Below are 17,338 nucleotides of genomic sequence, written 5' to 3' on the forward strand. Positions count from 1 at the left end.
CGATGATACAGCAGTCCACTTTTTACAGTAGGGGAATACAGTAGGGACTATTATAAATTATATTTTTAATGATATTTTTATAGTGCCCTCTCAACCAACGGACTTTAAAGGTGAAGCCAAATCAGAGACGAGTATTCTGCTGTCGTGGAACCCCCCCTCTCAGACAGGACAAGACAATCAAATCATTGGATACGAGCTGCTCTATAAGAAAGGAGATGATAAAGAAGAGGTGAGAATGTCATTTATTTGCAAACACCTCAACTTTTCCAAGTCTTAGAATTGCCATTATATCCATAGAAAATTGCTGCAATGTCTAAATGTAAAACAAACAAAGAAAATCTTACACCCAAAACATACTGTATGCAAGTATGAAAATGCAAACACTTCTAGCTGTGCAAACTCAATTTCATGCACATTTGAGTTCCAATATGTGTCATACTGCAATTCATTGTCCAGTGCAAGTACATGTTGCAATCTCTGCATTACCACAAAGGGAGCTATAGACAATAACACATCCAGTTTAAAAGCACAGAAATTTCAAGTTAACTTTATTGCCCACCTGTGTACCGAGGTTCGTTACCGTCAGAACAACACAAGAACGATATATGTTCAACACAGCTATGCGCTTGCAGTCACGTCTGCATTTGTGTACTTGCGTAAAATATGTTTGTAGCCTTAAAATGTCTTGGCTCTACCAGGATATTGGGATTTTAACTTTTATTGTGTTGTTTCTTCCTCAGAAACGTGTTAGCTTTGAGCCCACCACAACTTATTTACTGAAAGATCTGAAGCCATTCACAACCTACACCTTCCTGCTGGCCGCTCGCAGCAAACACGGTATCGGCGCGTACACCAACGAGATTTCTGCCGAGACACCTCAGACACGTAGGTCTTCTTCTTTCTTAACAGTATGTCCAAAAGAACCTCAGTCCAAGAATGCGGGGGCTCTTACTACGGCACAAAATTCCTCCATTTCAAAAAAGGCCTTCACCAATATAATCCTGAATTTGAGAAGTGTTCTACATTGAGACGTTTAAGCTCAATGCTTTTTTGAAAAATGGAGGCGTTTCAGGTTTCTGTGCCTTAAAAGATGGATTGAACATCCTGTTTAAGTGAGAGACCATCTATGGGAAATGTAGTCAAATGACAAGGTCACTTCATTGAATATGGTATCAACTCTTTACTAAGATCCATGTCAGAAGAAAAGTGCTGAATTATTCATCAGTTTGGCAGCAGTAGAGGTAGAGGAAGCATTGGCCTAATGTGGGGGGCCTTGTTTTTTGACGTTAGCTATAGTATGCCACACTGCATTTGAAAGATTTGCTGAATTTGGGAAGGTTCATCTGAGTATTTCTCATGGAACCTTGTTGAAAAGCTCAAATGCAATGATGCATAGATAGAGAAGATTCTTGCATTCCCGAAAGACCTCATATTTATTATTCATGTGTTCAAGTTGAACTGTGATCAAACGTTTAGGTCAACAGCTTCATTAATCTTGCAGAATTTAATGCATAATTAACGTTGACAAGCTTGATTCAGCTTCAACTTCACACGATACCTCTTTCGAGGTAATCGGAATAAATCTGAGGTCTTTTAAACAGTGCGTAATGGTAAATTCCAGGTAAGTATCTTGGAGGGTTGATTGCATGTCAAAGTCTCGAACAGTCATTAACTCTTGGACCAGCCAGGCTTTTACCTCAAACCAACAGGCCTCGGAAAGGTTGGTGAGCAACTCATTTACTGTTTTTACAGAGCTAACGCATCAACCTTTAATATTTTGGATTGATGGTAACTGCTTGGAGGAAACAGGGCTCTCTTCAAACGAAGTTCATTTAGATAGTTTGGAAAATTTGTGTGGAAAATTATGAGAAGAAATTACATTTGCATACTTAAGCTTAAATTTGAGAGTTTAATAAATGTAGGAAAAATTACAAACAGTAGGGTTAAAAAACTGGGATTCAAAACCTGGAAGTAAACATTTGGATTTTGAAATAGGAATTTACCCTATCTCAGGGTGACTTTATCAGACTTTCGACCCCACTGTACAGTATGTAGAATTACGAAGGTAGGTTCTTAACTTCAGGGTCAGTTTTTACCGCACATGTCCCACCCTGCACAATTTGTGAATTTGTTTATTTTACCTCCTTTATGAGAAGCCTGTGACATTTTTGTCCTTTATATTCTTCTTTTAAGCTTCATTTAAATGTATTCTCATTTCATTATGTTTTAAGTATTTGTGGTCCCTGTGCTTCATCCTCATTTGATGTCATTTTATGTTCCCTTTCTTTTGTTTATTTGTGTTTGTCCATCAACATAATCTCCACTTCCACCACAAAAACAAAAAAATCCTCTTACCTCCACCCCCTGTGAACCTCACCCGGGATCTGACCAAAATACTCCAAAACCAATCGAATCTGATCAAACTGCAATTCTGCTCCTCCCACGTTCCTCTGATCCTTCAATCAGAGCCCTCAGCTCCGCCTCAGGAGGTCAAATGTACCAGTCCGAGTTCTACCAACATTCTGGTAAGTTGGAAGCTGCCACCGGTGGAGCTTCAGAACGGGATCATCACCAGTTACACCATCCAGTATGGAGCGACAGAAGGGGACGATACCATGTTACGCCAAATCTCGGACATACCACCGGAAAAGACCCAGTATCTCTTGGAAAACTTGGACAAATGGACAGAATACCGTGTGACTGTGAGCGCCCACACTGAAGCAGGAGAAGGCCCTGAGAGTTTTCCACAGCTAATCCGTACGGAGGAGGATGGTATGTTTTACCCACACGCCACTGAAACGCTAATGTGTTTACCCTTACAACACCCCACTTCTGCCCTGAGACACCCTAACTACCCCTCGCCCTTCTTCTCCTGTTTTTACACTAACTCAACTAACCAGGATTCTTTTGTGGCCTTTCACCGACATGTCAACCCCTTTGACAGTTTTGGGATGATTTTTGAGACTTTTTACTCAAACGATTACACGGCGTATTCTTCTGATGACCTTTCACTTCCAACAATCCCAAATGTCTTTTTGTATTTTTTTCCCCCAGTTTCTTATTAAGATAAAATGAAATGGCTTTTTTAATGGCATGAAACTCATTTTCAGACATCGACAGTGAATCTTTCAAAATGGGGCTTTTTTTTTTCTTTTTCTCAAACTTCCCGTGATAATGACATTTTTCTTAACATTTTTCCATTTGTTTTTTTCACTCTTATCATAGCCAAAGTCCTTTAGAGTGCTTCAAACTCTGAAATGCTCTCCTTGGCTTATTTTTGCTTGTTTTTACCAATTATATTTTGATTCCATGTTTTCAGAAAAAAATCAGGTCAACTCTGTGACCTGTTTTTGGGGATTGTTTTTTTGTTTTTTGTTTTTTTTACCTCTTTTTGTTTTTGCCTTGCCATTGTTGAGATATTAGTGTTACACAGCACTCGTTAACAAGATATTCCCATTTTGTAGATTTTTGTCTACTTCACCATTTTGCTCGTGGGAGGTTGCCAGGTCGGGCGAGACGTGTCCGCTGTTAGCTTGACCTTTGTGTCTTCTATCCTATAATTCTCTCAGTGCCCAGTGGCCCTCCTCGTAAAGTCGAGGTGGAGACTGTCAACTCAACGTCTGTTAAAGTGTTGTGGCGGTCGCCAGTGCCGAGCAGACAGCACGGCCAGATCCGTGGGTACCAGGTGCACTATGTCAGGATGGTTAATGGGGAACCCGTCGGGCACCCTGTCATCAAGGACATCCTAATTAATGATGCTCAGGTAGGTGCCACCTGCACAGATGCACAGTTTCTTAATTCCATCTCTATCAGTTTTGACAAGTTTTGTGCTAATGGTGCATTTCATCCAGTCTGACAGCTATTTTGCTTTTGAACACGTTAGAAGGCAACATCTACACAAATATTTTAAGAAAAAATATGATATGACCCAGCATATGACATACATAATTCCATATTTTCTTTAACTGTGAAAACACAGATGTCAAACTTGATACAGACTTTCCATAGACGTCTGATATGAGGTTGAGGCATGTGACATGAATGGCCTTAAACACACACATCACAGACCTGTTATCTGTCTAATGATACTTGACTTCACATTAAACAATATGCTATTTGAATCCTACAGGATCCTGTTCATTTGACTCTCTTGTCTTTGAATGGTCAGGTATAATTGAGCTTCTTCTGTGTTTTGTTTGTGTTTTGTCTCCTGCTGGTCTCTGACGGTCTGTCTGTCAGTGGGAATATGACGACTCAACTGAGCATGTGAGTGGTTTTTTTTTGGGGGGGGGGGGGGTGAATCCCATTGCTGCATTACTGGAATGGGTAGTTGACAAATTGACACGAACATCAATATTTTAGGTTAAAATGATTACGAATGTAGAAAGTAAAGTGTATACTGTATTTTAGTTCCTGTAACTGGTCCTGTCCCATCACCATTTCTTTTAAGAAATGCACCTCTTAATCACCTTTTTGTCTTCACTAGTCTATTTCAAATGGTCATGAATATGTAAAAGTGCAAATATTACATGCAGTCTTTTAATTAATATGTGGTCATAAAAGCTGCATGGATAATAATTACAAGGGAATTAGCATTATGTAGAAGTACTTAGACAAAAATAATTAGAAGTATGTCATGTCAGCTACCCAAATAACCTGTATTTATTTATTTATTCATTTATTTATTTTTAAGCTACCATATTTGTACTTGCTTGAAGATAGAGCTGGGCAATATGGCAAGATAAAAATAATGAATGCATGTTTTCCACACTGTTTCACTAAATGAACAAAAGAAATAATTATAAATAATGATTCATTTAATTTATTTTCACAAACATAGCAATACAAAGTTATAAACAGCAGTATTTACCTACAGACAGTATAGTTTATAGAATTGATAGAGTTTTGAATTGACGAATTGAAATGGGCAGTTTGGACTGATTCACGGAAATGAATCAAAGTTACACTGTTCAAATCAGAGACATTATTAAACTATCTGTCATACTTGTAAGATGTGAGATTATATAAGTAGTCTAATGACATGCTCTTAATGGCTAAATAAAAGGTTCATAAAATAAATCATGATATTCACAATGTCACTTAATATATTGCCCAGCCTAATTTGAATGCAAACATATCCATTAGTTTCCGCATGATTTTAAAAGCAGTTATGTGTTTGTTTTTTTAGTCCACTCCTTTCAAGTGTTAAAAAGAACATGTTGTGTTTTTCCAGGAATTAGTCCTCGCTGACTTGCATGCAGAGGCCACGTATTCAGTGACCGTAGCTGCTTACACAACCAAAGGCGACGGAGCACGCAGCAAACCCAAGTTGGTCACCACCAGCGGAGCCGGTAGGTTACTGCCAGTTCAGAGCAATTTGTCCCTCAGTTCCTGTGGACTTTCTAGTAGCCGCACTCATCCTGCGCAGAGGCACCACAACGTCAGGTTTTTCCCCTGCAGCCATTAACACTGAATGCCTGTAATTGCCCTTGCAGTAACGATTGTAATTCCACTCACCTACGGTTCTGACTCTAAAATGCTTGCAGGGGTTAAGAAAATAATGGAGAAATCTGTCAGCAAAAATGGCAAAATAGATTTTTTTTTTTTTTTTTTTTTAAAGAAAAGAGTCTCGATCATTGAAAGGCCTGAAAAACACAATTGCTATACGTACAGTTGCTTTTCTCTTGTACCTCTAATTGTGCTGTTATTCAGAGCTCTGAAAAGCCTTTTAATTCCACTTTTGCCCTTGAGTGCATGGCTATGAAAAGGCACACGGTATCATTGTTATTTGTATTTGACATAATGTCATTATAAATGGCCAGATTTGCAGCGTTTTCAAAACATTATGAAATTATAAGTACGGTTCTCAACTATCCCTCAAGCAGAACATACTGTCTATTACCCAGGAGGAAAACCTTGTCAATAATTTGCCCATAAGTCTTCCAGGTCCAGATGTACTTTCCCTTATATTTACAGTGCAATGCCATATAAGCACAGGTAAGACCATGGAAGGCACCTCATTACTGTGATACTGATGTCCAATAGATTCCACCTAATTGATTATTAACTAGAACAAAAATACCACAGTTACTGTTACTATTGTAAAATCATGATTCATTTTGATGGGTGATGATGTGTAATTTATATTTTATTTTATTTTATTATTATGTTTTTATCCCTTTTTCTCCCAGTTTAGAATGCCCAATTCCACTACTTAGTAGGTCCTCGTGGTGACACGATTACTAGCCTCAATCCGGGTGGCGGAGGACAAGTCTCAGTTGCCTTCGCTTCTGAGACCATCAATCCGCGCCTCTTATCATTGTGGCTCATTGTGCATGACACCGCGGAGACTTACAGCATGTGGAGGCTCATGCTACTCTCTGCGATCCACGCACAGCTTACCACACGCCCAATGAGAGCGAGAACCACTAAACGCGACCACAAGGAGGTTACCCCATGTGACTCTACCCTCCCTAGCAATCGGGCCAATTTGGTTGCTTAGGAGACCTGGCTGGAGTCACTCAGCATGCCCTGGATTCGAACTCGCGACTCCAGGGGTGGTAGTCAGCCTCAATACTCGCTGAGATACCCAGGCCTCCTGATGATGTGTAATTTGAAAAACACTGTTGTCTCTTTTCCTCAGTGCTGTTCATAATGTCATAAGATTTCACTTCATAGCAATTTAAACTAGAAAATTCTCACAAGAGTTAAAATGGGTTGCATCAGTGTTGTGGTCTGCGCCGCGATATTCAGGGAAGCCTGGTTGACGGCAACTTGGCGCAGTAGGTTAGAGCAGAGCAGATCATTGGTGTGAGAGGTTCTGTGATGGCTGCACTGCTTACTTGTATAAAAAACCAGGCGTCAATTGCATCTCATTTTCAGAAGAGAAGCATACTGTATTTAACGCATATAAAGCACTGAACGCCCGAACAATTTGCCTCGGCCGTGGAAATATTTAAATGGAGGAAAAACCCTGGCATTGTTCATTCCCTGCAGTTGCAGACCCACCAGTTGTGAAACACTGCTGTTAAGTTTGATTGAACGCACAGCCTTTGATGTCACAACAACAAAAATATGAGAACTGTTCTCTCTTCTCTTAAAGTTTATTAGGATCAGGGATGTAAAAGTTACACGGTATACCACGATTTTGGTTATCATTCCTTTCCCATTTTCCCATTCACGTTATTGGACGAATATTATGTCTGGATTTTTTTCCACATTTTTTTTTCCATACTACTACTACTACTAATAATAATATCATGTAATATTATAATATCAATAATATTATTTTATTATTACTTTAATAATATTAATATTAGCAATGCACTTTAATACTGTGATACCGCAATACTGTGGTATTTTTTCTCATACCGTGAAAATCTTGTACCGTTACACCCCTAATTAGTAAATTTCATTAAGCTATCATTAGTATGAAAAGTAGTGTCTAACCAACAGGACTTACTAAAGTGATACAAGTGATCATTCCCATGTTAATTTGTGTTTTTGATGTGACGACTGTGACAAGTTGTTTTGTAGATGTCTTGGTTTCTATTCCTGCTGCATTGTGTCCGTTAGCCCCATTCACCATTATTGGTCCAAAATACCACTCCACATAACTGTATATTAACCTCCTGAGACCTGAGAGTGACTGCAGTGTGAATTTTCCATTTCCTTTTTAATTTGAAACAAAATCCACATACAGTACGTGGACAGCGGGACTAAGTTGTGAATTATAAATAATACTAAGCTTTAAAAAGTTTTTTTTTTTTTTTTTTCATAAAATTGTTTATCATTACAGCTGATTTTCTATAAAGCTGAATAAACAATTCTTATTCAAAGTAATGACCAGCACCATCCAATCTCTGCCAACCATATTAAAATAAAAGTTAGCATTATAAAATTCTGAATCTATGTACTAATTACCGTTGTCTCATGTCCCAGGCACTTTTGTTGGCACTGAGCCCATAGGAGCACTTCACGGAAATCAACGTCATGCTGTTGTGTCACGTGACGTGGTGCGCCAGAAGTTTAACCCTTTAATGAGAGTGTAGGGTTTGTGAACAGTTTTCAGTGGGTTTAAATTAATTTAAATTATGCATTGCGTATAGCGAAGCCAAAATACAATGTCCACATATATGGACATGATGTTGCACAAGGTTAAACATCATATATGTTCTGATTGGCTGTTAGTGTTCTGTGTCACACAGCATTTTCGTTTCATTGCGGACAGGCAAATTGCTTGTAGCTGGAAGCTTACCGCGTCATGCCTGGTTAGGACATGTTGTTATCATTGTTTTTCCTGCTGTCTATGACCTTATCAGAATAGTCAACAGTTGAATACCGTGTAATGCCACCATTTCCTAACCAGATGCAAAATGATAAATTTGATGCAGTCCCTTCCATGTTAACCAGCTGCCCATTGGTCTTTCGTCAGAATACAGCTCCTCACAACTGTACATTGAACACATAACAATTTTGCGTTCAGTGTGGACATATATATTGCTTGTCGCCAGAATCTTATGGCATCACCCTTTGTTCGGACACAGAGTTTTTGCAGCAGCATTAATTTAATATTTTGTCTGTGCATTTTCTTTCAGTTCCCGAAAAGCCTCGTCTCATGGTGAGTCCAACAAACATGGGCACCGCTCTGCTGCAGTGGCACCCACCGCCCAACACGTACGGCCTGCTGCAAGGCTACCGCCTTCGATTTGGCCGCAAGGACGTGGAGCCCCTCACTGTGATCGAGTTCTCGGAGCGTGACAACCATTATACCACCAAAGAAATCCACAAGGGGGCGTCCTACACGTTTCGCCTCTCGGCACGCAACAAGGTGGGATTCGGGGAGGAAACGGTTAAGGAGATCACCACACCTGAGGACACACCTTCCGGTTACCCACAAGGCATCGTAGCCAAAAGTAGTACAACAACTACCATTCAGGTCAGCTGGCAGCCCGTGACGTTAGCAGAGCGTAATGGAGCCATCGTCAAATACGCCCTACAATACAAAGACATCAACAGTCCTCGCAGTCCTTCTGAACTGTTTATTACCACACCTGAGTCCACAGTTATGCTGGATGGCCTTAAAGCAGACACAACATATGATATTAAAATGTGTGCCTTCACCAGTAAGGGTCCTGGCCCTTACAGTCCTAGTGTCCAGTTCAGAACGCAACCCATCCACCAAGGTAGGAGACTCGTACCACTCCCTTCGCCCTGTCTTCCTTCTCCTACAACCTTATGTCATCTATGAGAAAGAGTTTGGTATTTCTCAGGAGGAAAGAGGAGCTATCACATCTAAAATTAACCCCTAGTGTAGCTAGTTCATGTGGATTAGCGCTTAAGAACCTCAAGGAAATTTAGCAACGGAGAGTCAAGTGTAAGCTGCAAGGTAAGGTGCAAGCTCTGGGATAGTCCTCTGAGGTAGAAGGGGAATTGCTTCGAAGGTAAGGCTGTTGATGACTAGCTACCTTTCTATAAGGTGGTTAAATTAACTTCTCCTGTGCTGGTTGTCTAATTCATCTGCTCCACATTTCTTTTAGCAGTGTTTGCAAAAAATTTTCACGTGAAAGCTGCCATGAAGACATCAGTGTTGCTTACATGGGAGATTCCCGAGAACTACAATCCTGCTCAACCTTTTACTGTAAGGGACTCGTCAAAACTTGATGCTTTCAAATTATTTGAACTGTGATATTCTCCACTATGATGTACAACCACAGCTACATCACATTCGTTCTTTGGTTAATGTTTGATGTAATGATGGTTTCTCTTAGATCTTGTATGATAACGGACAAAGCGTCGAGGTGGATGGCAAGCTAACACAAAAACTCATAACCAACCTTCAACCGGAGACGCAGTACTCCTTCCTGCTAACTAATCGTGGAAACAGCGCCGGCGGGCTACAGCACCGCGTATCCACCATGACAGCACCTGACATACTTCGCACCAAACCATACCTGATCGGCAAGACCAGTTCAGATGGCATGGTCACGGTCGAGCTACCGACGGTGCAGACAGCAGAGAAAGTAAAGTGAGTGCCAGTTCTGCTTTGTGTTTGGTTTTAACACGTGAAGCACCGCTGGTTTTGCTGACAGACTGTTGTAGAAGATCATTTCTGGCCCGTCACTTCTCGCTGTCTCCAGACCTTCCACTTTGTCCTTCACCCTTTGTCTTTCGGTCCAGTCCTGAAGAGTCCCCTTATATAATGTTACCTTTGTGACATATTCACATCAGCAGAATTCACAGCAGTGTTCAAAACCTCACAGAACACCAACTGTATAAGTTTGCAAGGCACAAAAACACATGTACATGATCGATGGTCTTTTCAGTAGGAAGAGACCAATCATTTCCAGAGAGATCCTCATTAGCGGCCCTCAGGAGCTAGGAGATAGACTAGCATGATGCCAAATGCGCTAGACTTGAAGTGAAACTAGACTAACGTGAGAGAAGTTGGAGTGTTGGCAGGTAATTGATGTGTTTACCGAAGAACTCTCTTTTTCGTCAAACATGTCATTAATCCAGTGTCATCCGAAGTGGATTGGAAAGTCCAGATTGATTGAAGCTAATCTTGATGGATGTCCTGAAGCTGTCGACAGTACCTGCTGGCAGCCAAACATTAACCGCTGAGATGCTGGCAAGGTTAAAGGGGCAGTAAAAATTAGAAAGAAAGGCAATTTTTTATGCAAACCTACTGAATTTCACTAAGGACGCGCGTTTAAACTATCCTGTGTTGTGACATGCTAAGCACCATCTAAAACTACTTCAAATAGCATTTTTTGTATTGTATTGCAATTATTGTGCATGCAGCTTGTTTGACGTTGTATTAATTGAACATTAAACCTTTCAAAATTCATTTGTCACACTGTAAGATCATTTACATGAACTAGTGAAAAAAACGTTGATTAAAAGTGGTGAAATAATCTTGAGTGAACCTAAAATTTTGATGTTGAAACAAAAGACTCTATTGTGTAAAAGACTATTTTGCTCGTTCTCTATAGGGGATACTACATCGTGGTGGTCCCACTGAAGAAACAACGACCAGGAAAGTTCATCAAACTCTGGGACAATCCTGACGAGATGAACTTGGAAGAGGTATACAGTCATCACCAGCTCTAGAGACATTCAAACAGACTGTTGCACCCATCACATCACCCTATACCTCAACATTTGCATGCATTAAATATTTAGCACCATTAGCCCTTACTCACTGAAGTTGCTTAAAGCCAACCTGATTGGAACTGGCGATTTTAACCAACTCTTGCCAGTTTTGTGTACAATATGTGGCATTTTGTCTGAGGTTGAGAATATGTATTTATATTCTCTTTATAGAGAATCAGACAATGGACTGTTTGATTCAAGGCTGACATCAATAAATACGGCTAAGCTTTACAAACACTATTGATTACGGCAGCAGCCCATGCAGGACTTAAGTTGCACCGTAGCTTCAAGCAGTTAAACAGTTTGAAAATAAAGGAGTGAGACCGTACAGTTGTACCACCCGCGCGCTCAGCTGCGATCCGCTCCAGTCATATGCAAATCTCCCTCTGCCCACTCATACAAACGGGAACAAAGGAAGTTCTTGGTCCGAAGGGCAGTAAGACAGAGAGAGATAGAAGAAGTATGTGTGTGTTATCACTCCAGCAGACCGCGCTCCCTGCGCCGATGATATTTTTAGCCAGAGTAAATATTTGAAGGCTTTTACGTTCCATAGAAATGGTGAGGCGTGAGACAATGAGTGTTTTCCCCCAACTTGTGCCAGGATGAATGCCAAACATGGCCACGTATACCGAGCTGCTTCTCAGGAAGAGGGTGGCACCACGCAGGGATCTCCTCTCCTCTTCGGTTTGGAAGCGCCGCTCACCCCACCAGCTGCCCTCGGGCACTTCTGCAAACATCCTTATACTGAGAGAGTTTTACATGCTGATAATTCACTGCATACAATCAGTCAATCATTCATCAGTACATTTGCATATTTGGAATAAAATGTAGAACCAACTCAAACCACAAACATGCAAAAATCGCAAACTCCTACATAAAGTCTTATTTTAAATTATTAAAAATGAATGTGTTATATATTGATGCTTTGGAGAGTGTAAGGAAATGTTTATGGGAGAGGTTGTGTGGAAAGCCCTCATATGGAGATGATGTGGGTGTGTCTTATGGTAATTACTAACTGCAAGCAAACCCTCATTAAGAATAATGAAGATTCATCAACATTAGGAAGGAGGATCAGAACCATTTTATGTGTGTACACACCTGAAAAACTGAAACAATGACACTGACATGTTCTAGAATGTTTATTTTTCAACTGTTGCAGCGGACAAAGAAGTATTTTTGACTCTGACATACACACACATACTCTCTCTCACGCACATACACACACTCAGTTTATTTGACTGTCAGTATTTGAAGTCGTGTGTTGAAAGTGGCTCAAGGGCAGAAGGTTTGAAAGCATTTTGACGGCTTATACGGGACTGATAGAAACCTTTATCAGAGTGCCCTTCCAGCTCGCGGCGACACCTGTGGATAACCACACACACACACACACACACCTTCACACCTTCTGATGCCTGAGACAGATCTACTATAAACTCAATGATATCCAGTGAAATACATTTGGAAAAACCTGTTCATGGATTTCTATGTGCTATGACGGATCAATCAAAAAGAAAATGTAATATTCAAAAAACGGAATGTAATTTAAATAATACAATAGAAAAGTCACAGCTAGAAGTCCAAAAAAACTGAAAACACCACACTGTATATTACTATATAACACTGCAACATTATATAATATTATATAATATAAAGTACATACTGTATATACATTAAATAAAGCATTATATTGTTACAAATCGTTTTGGTTTCTTTCCCAAAAAGGAAATAAATTCATTTTGACAAGAAAATAACTATATAAAGAGTAAAATTTTAGCATTTTCAAAATATCTGATTAATCACGATTAACTATGAAAATGTATGTAATTAATCATGGTTAAAAAAATAAAAACGACAGCACTAATATATACACCCTTCAGCCACAACATTAAAAGCACCTGCCTATTATTGTGTATGTCCCTCTCGTGCCGCCAAAACAGCGCCAACCCGCATCTCAGAATAGCATTCAGAGATGATATTCTTCTCACCACAATTGTACAGAGTGGTTATCTGAGTTACCGTAGACTTTGTCAGTTCAAACCAGTCTGGCCATTCTCTGTTGACCTCTCTCATCAACAAGACGTTTCCATCCACAGAACTGCCGCTCACTGGATGTTTTTTTTTGTTTTTGGCACCATTCTGAGTAAATTCTAGAGACTGTTGTGTGTGAAAATCACAGGAGATCAGCAGTTACAGAAATACTCAAACCAGCCCATCTGACACCAACAATCATGCCACGGTCAAAATCACTGAGATCACATTTATTCACCATTCTGATGGTTGATGTGAACATTAACTGAAGCTCCTGACCCGTATCTGGTTTGAACTGACAAAGTCTACGGTAACTCAGATAACCGCTCTGTACAATTGTGGTGAGAAGAATATCATCTCTGAATGCTATTCTGAGATGCGGGTTGGCGTTGTTTTAGCAGCACGAGGGGGACCTACATAGTATTAGACAGGTGCTTTTAATGTTGTGGCTGATCGGTGTATATAATTTATATATATATATATACAGTATATACACATATACATTGTAGGTGAGTTACTACCAGAACTAGCAGGGATTCTGCCGGATTATTTTTCTGCTATTGCCAATAACAATTAAGTGGCAGATATTAATAATCTGTACCATATTATCTATAAAGATAACTACAGTAAAACTGCTGTAGTTTCAGTAGCTTGTAGTTTGGGAAGCTATTGGCCGGAACCGAGATGAGTGAATGTAATGATGTTTGATTACACTGTATTAATGCTCACATGCTTGACTGCAAACAATCAGATTACAAAAGTCAATGGACTGAGCATTTGCATTCAAACGAAATTGAACAACAACTAGAGTAAAGTATATTTCACTACATCTGTAAGTGACTCATGTGTGCTGGATTTGTTAAACTCTCTATCCATCTCCCCCTCTTCTAGTTGTTACGAGAAATCAACCAAACGAGTCACGTTCTTCGGTTCCGTAGGCAGCTGGAGTTGAAGCCGTACATCGCTGCGTATTTCCGCGAGCTGCCCACCGAGTTTACGCTTGGAGACTCCAAGATGTATGGTGACTTTGAGAACAAGCAGCTGTTGAATGGACAGGAATACGTCTTCTTTGTGCTGGCTGTGTTGGAGATCTCCGAAAATGTAAGTTTCATCTTATTATTTCTTTGCTGTTACTGTTTTATGGCAGCAACATTATGCTGTTTTCCAAGACATCATGTTTTGGCAAAATCCTTTGAGGCTTTAAGGCAATGCTGGAATGCATTGTGACGAGCTGAGAGAATTTTTGTTTTTTTAAATGATGGAAAAAGTGAGAGAATATTGATTTAGTTAATTTAACATATAATTGTGTGCAATTAATTATATAAGTAATAACACGTTAGAAAAATGAACGCAATTAGTCATGCCCCCTGACCCGTACTTAAATTCCATAATTCTTTGCTACTGTATAAGCAATTTAAACTTGAAGTACATGTGTTTTTCCGAGCTGTGTCAGCAGAGGGCAGTCAGCGGGCCTCAACAAACCTCAGAGGCAGCGCAGCCACAGAATGAGAGATGTTCACACATGACATGTTCTGGGCACTACAGACAGGGATCTCCAGACATGATTTCAAAGTTTCAGCTACTTTTAACTCTACACAGTATAGGATCATGTTGTTAGCCTAGCGACATGCTAACGTCAGTCTCTATTGAAATCAATTGTGAGTCCAGACTCTTGCACATTTAATGTGTTGCTGCCTATGTAGAGCACTCAAAATTAGGGGTATCCAATTATTTTATTTTATTTTTTTTTTGATAGACTAGTTGTTAGGTTGCCTGAATGACTATTTGACAAAAGGAGGTGTTTACAAAAGATGTGTTCTGATGTAAAATAATAGCTAGACGGTGCAACAATGGAATGGAAACAGACCGCACAGATCTTGGAACACAGTTTTAAAATTTTGACTATTTCTGGCACGGTGTCGTAAAACCGTAACACTAATGAGATACACTAAGATGTCTTTCTGAATGTTTAGGCCACTTTTTCAGAAAGCGTTTTACCGTATAAAGTATATATATATATATATACACACACACACCCATAGACTTACATTACCGTGGCATACATTATTAGTCTATGGGACTCTTGAAAAAACCCTAAATTAAGTTTGTAGAATACCAGTATTTTGACTTTGTCAAACCATCATAATAAAACATTTCAAAAGATAAGCACAAAATTTGCACAATTTAGCATATAATCATTTATATGATTATAGCATGCTAATTAAAATACAACTGCTAAAAAATATCAAAACAAATCAAGAAAAAAATCTAGATAAACTAGTCAACCTCACAAAATGATTAGTCGGTTTTGGGCCCATCCCAACTCCAGTTATGAAACCTATGTAGGCAGTAGACAGCAGTGCAGCTCACTAGGTTGTGGAAAATATCCAGCACATCCAAATTCTGGGCCAAAAGCTTTTGTTTGTTTAGTGCTTGAGGCAAAATCTCTGTTTCCTGTCCTCTCGTGTCCAAACGATGGCTTGCACTCGATTTACGGTCACACGATCCAGGCTGAGAGTGAGAAACCGCGGCGGATGGGCTGAAGTCTGTTGGCACACAGCGTGTGTCTCTCTCTCTGTCTGTCTCTCTGACGGGGGAGCCCTGAAGAGCTGTCAGCAGCAGAACTGTGAGATAACCGCCTTCAATTTAATAGCAGCTGATACGGGGTGAGTCTTATCAACTGCACTGCAGAGAGAGAGAGAGAGAGAGAGAGAGACAGCTTTAGATGAGCTGCAGCTCACAGTGAACGCTGCAATGCAAAAAATAATTTCCTTTATCAGTCATTTTGCCTTTTTCCCAGTAAAAACATCTAAACACCCTTAAAACAAGAAACATATACTGAAGAAGCAAAATTGTGTAATATACTGCATTAAGACTTCAACCTCATTGGCAACAGTTGTTTTGTTTTGTGTATGTGTGTTTGTTTGTCAAATGCTTTTAACGTCTCTGTTTATTTGCTTATGTTGATGACTTTCGAGTAAATGAGATGCTAATCACTGAATGTAGTTATAACTCAGTTCACTGAACGCAACACAATGCACGCTGATGCACATTACATTAATATTTCATTAATCACAGTATAACAGCATTTATGTGATCATATTTATATGGTTCTGTTTAATTTAGCACTTTGAGTGCATAAGGAACATGTTTTCAATGATTATCCTGTGTTCAAAACAACACAAAAAACATAGATGTTGATGCATTTTGCATTACTTAGGTGGTAACAATCCCCAGTACTCAAGGGGGCGATAAAGTTACCTTCAAATGTTTGTGCCAGTAGACAGAATGCATTATTATTGAAGTAGCTTTTAAAATGTTGAATGCGTACAAGGAATCTGGGTTAAAGGAGTTTTCTGGTTTCAAAACAACTTTATGTAACTCTGCGTCTCATAGCGTTCAGGATTTTCTTAACACAACGCACATGTGCATCGCATTCTCAGAGTTGCCACAAGGGACGCCACAGTGGACATTAGCATAAATGGTTTAACATGTAGTACATGTAGACATGTAAACCACATGTTATTATTCAGGTAGCTTGCTGTAAATGTCAATAATTTAACTTACTTTAATGAAACTGTTGCTCATTCATGACTGTAGTTGACCAGAGTGAGAAACCTGACTGTGGAGAAAGACAGTTTACACAAATGGCCACTTTAGCATACTTGATGTGCATTTTGACTCATTTCAAACGCAAGTGTGAAAATCAGCTTTGGAAATCATTTCAGCTCGTTCTTCAGGTTGTAATGAAAAAAAAAAAAAAAAGTGGTAACACTTTACAATAAGTAAGGGATAATGTACAGCCAGTTGTTATCGCTCAATAAACCCAGACAGGGTGATCAGGACTCCACGTGAAGCGGAGACTCATGAAGGGGTTTATTTTGTGATAACAACATCTTATGCAGAATGCATCTTATAACAAATAAATAAATAAATACACATGAAACATTGATTTGTGTTTAAATTATTTGATTAGCTTACTTGTAGAGATCACACAGTGATCCGAGAAGAAGGAGAGATGTCTCGCAGAACCCGGATGAGCTGTCTGATATGCCTTAATGCCCGGATGTGCGGTTGTTACTGAGAAATATCAGACTGCTAGATGGCGCCATTGACCAAGTATTCCAGAGAGCCGTGTAATAACTTTAGTTGACGC

The 17,338-nt window shown here is 39.6% G+C and overlaps 1 protein-coding gene across 49 annotated transcripts in view; it reads left to right on the forward strand.

The window, feature by feature from the left end:
- The window catches only part of LOC127441315 (receptor-type tyrosine-protein phosphatase delta-like), a 157,078-nt gene that overhangs the window by 81,326 nt on the left and 58,414 nt on the right, over positions 1-17,338 (forward strand). For 17 of the 49 annotated variants that reach the window (XM_051698611.1, XM_051698700.1, XM_051698630.1 and 14 more), the window contains 11 exons: positions 84-229; positions 741-885; positions 2,467-2,772; positions 3,570-3,763; positions 4,240-4,266; positions 5,234-5,351; positions 8,598-9,185; positions 9,540-9,640; positions 9,771-10,027; positions 10,995-11,088; positions 14,074-14,283. In XM_051698611.1, the coding sequence (XP_051554571.1) occupies positions 84-229; positions 741-885; positions 2,467-2,772; positions 3,570-3,763; positions 4,240-4,266; positions 5,234-5,351; positions 8,598-9,185; positions 9,540-9,640; positions 9,771-10,027; positions 10,995-11,088; positions 14,074-14,283 (2,186 nt within the window). The remainder of the gene's footprint in view (positions 1-83; positions 230-740; positions 886-2,466; positions 2,773-3,569; positions 3,764-4,239; positions 4,267-5,233; positions 5,352-8,597; positions 9,186-9,539; positions 9,641-9,770; positions 10,028-10,994; positions 11,089-14,073; positions 14,284-17,338) is intronic. The other 32 variants (XM_051698713.1, XM_051698648.1, XM_051698724.1 and 29 more) reach the window with 4 other exon arrangements.

The sequence above is a fragment of the Myxocyprinus asiaticus genome, chromosome 1 (genome assembly GCF_019703515.2).
Source record: "Myxocyprinus asiaticus isolate MX2 ecotype Aquarium Trade chromosome 1, UBuf_Myxa_2, whole genome shotgun sequence".
Taxonomy (NCBI): Eukaryota; Metazoa; Chordata; class Actinopteri; order Cypriniformes; family Catostomidae; genus Myxocyprinus; species Myxocyprinus asiaticus.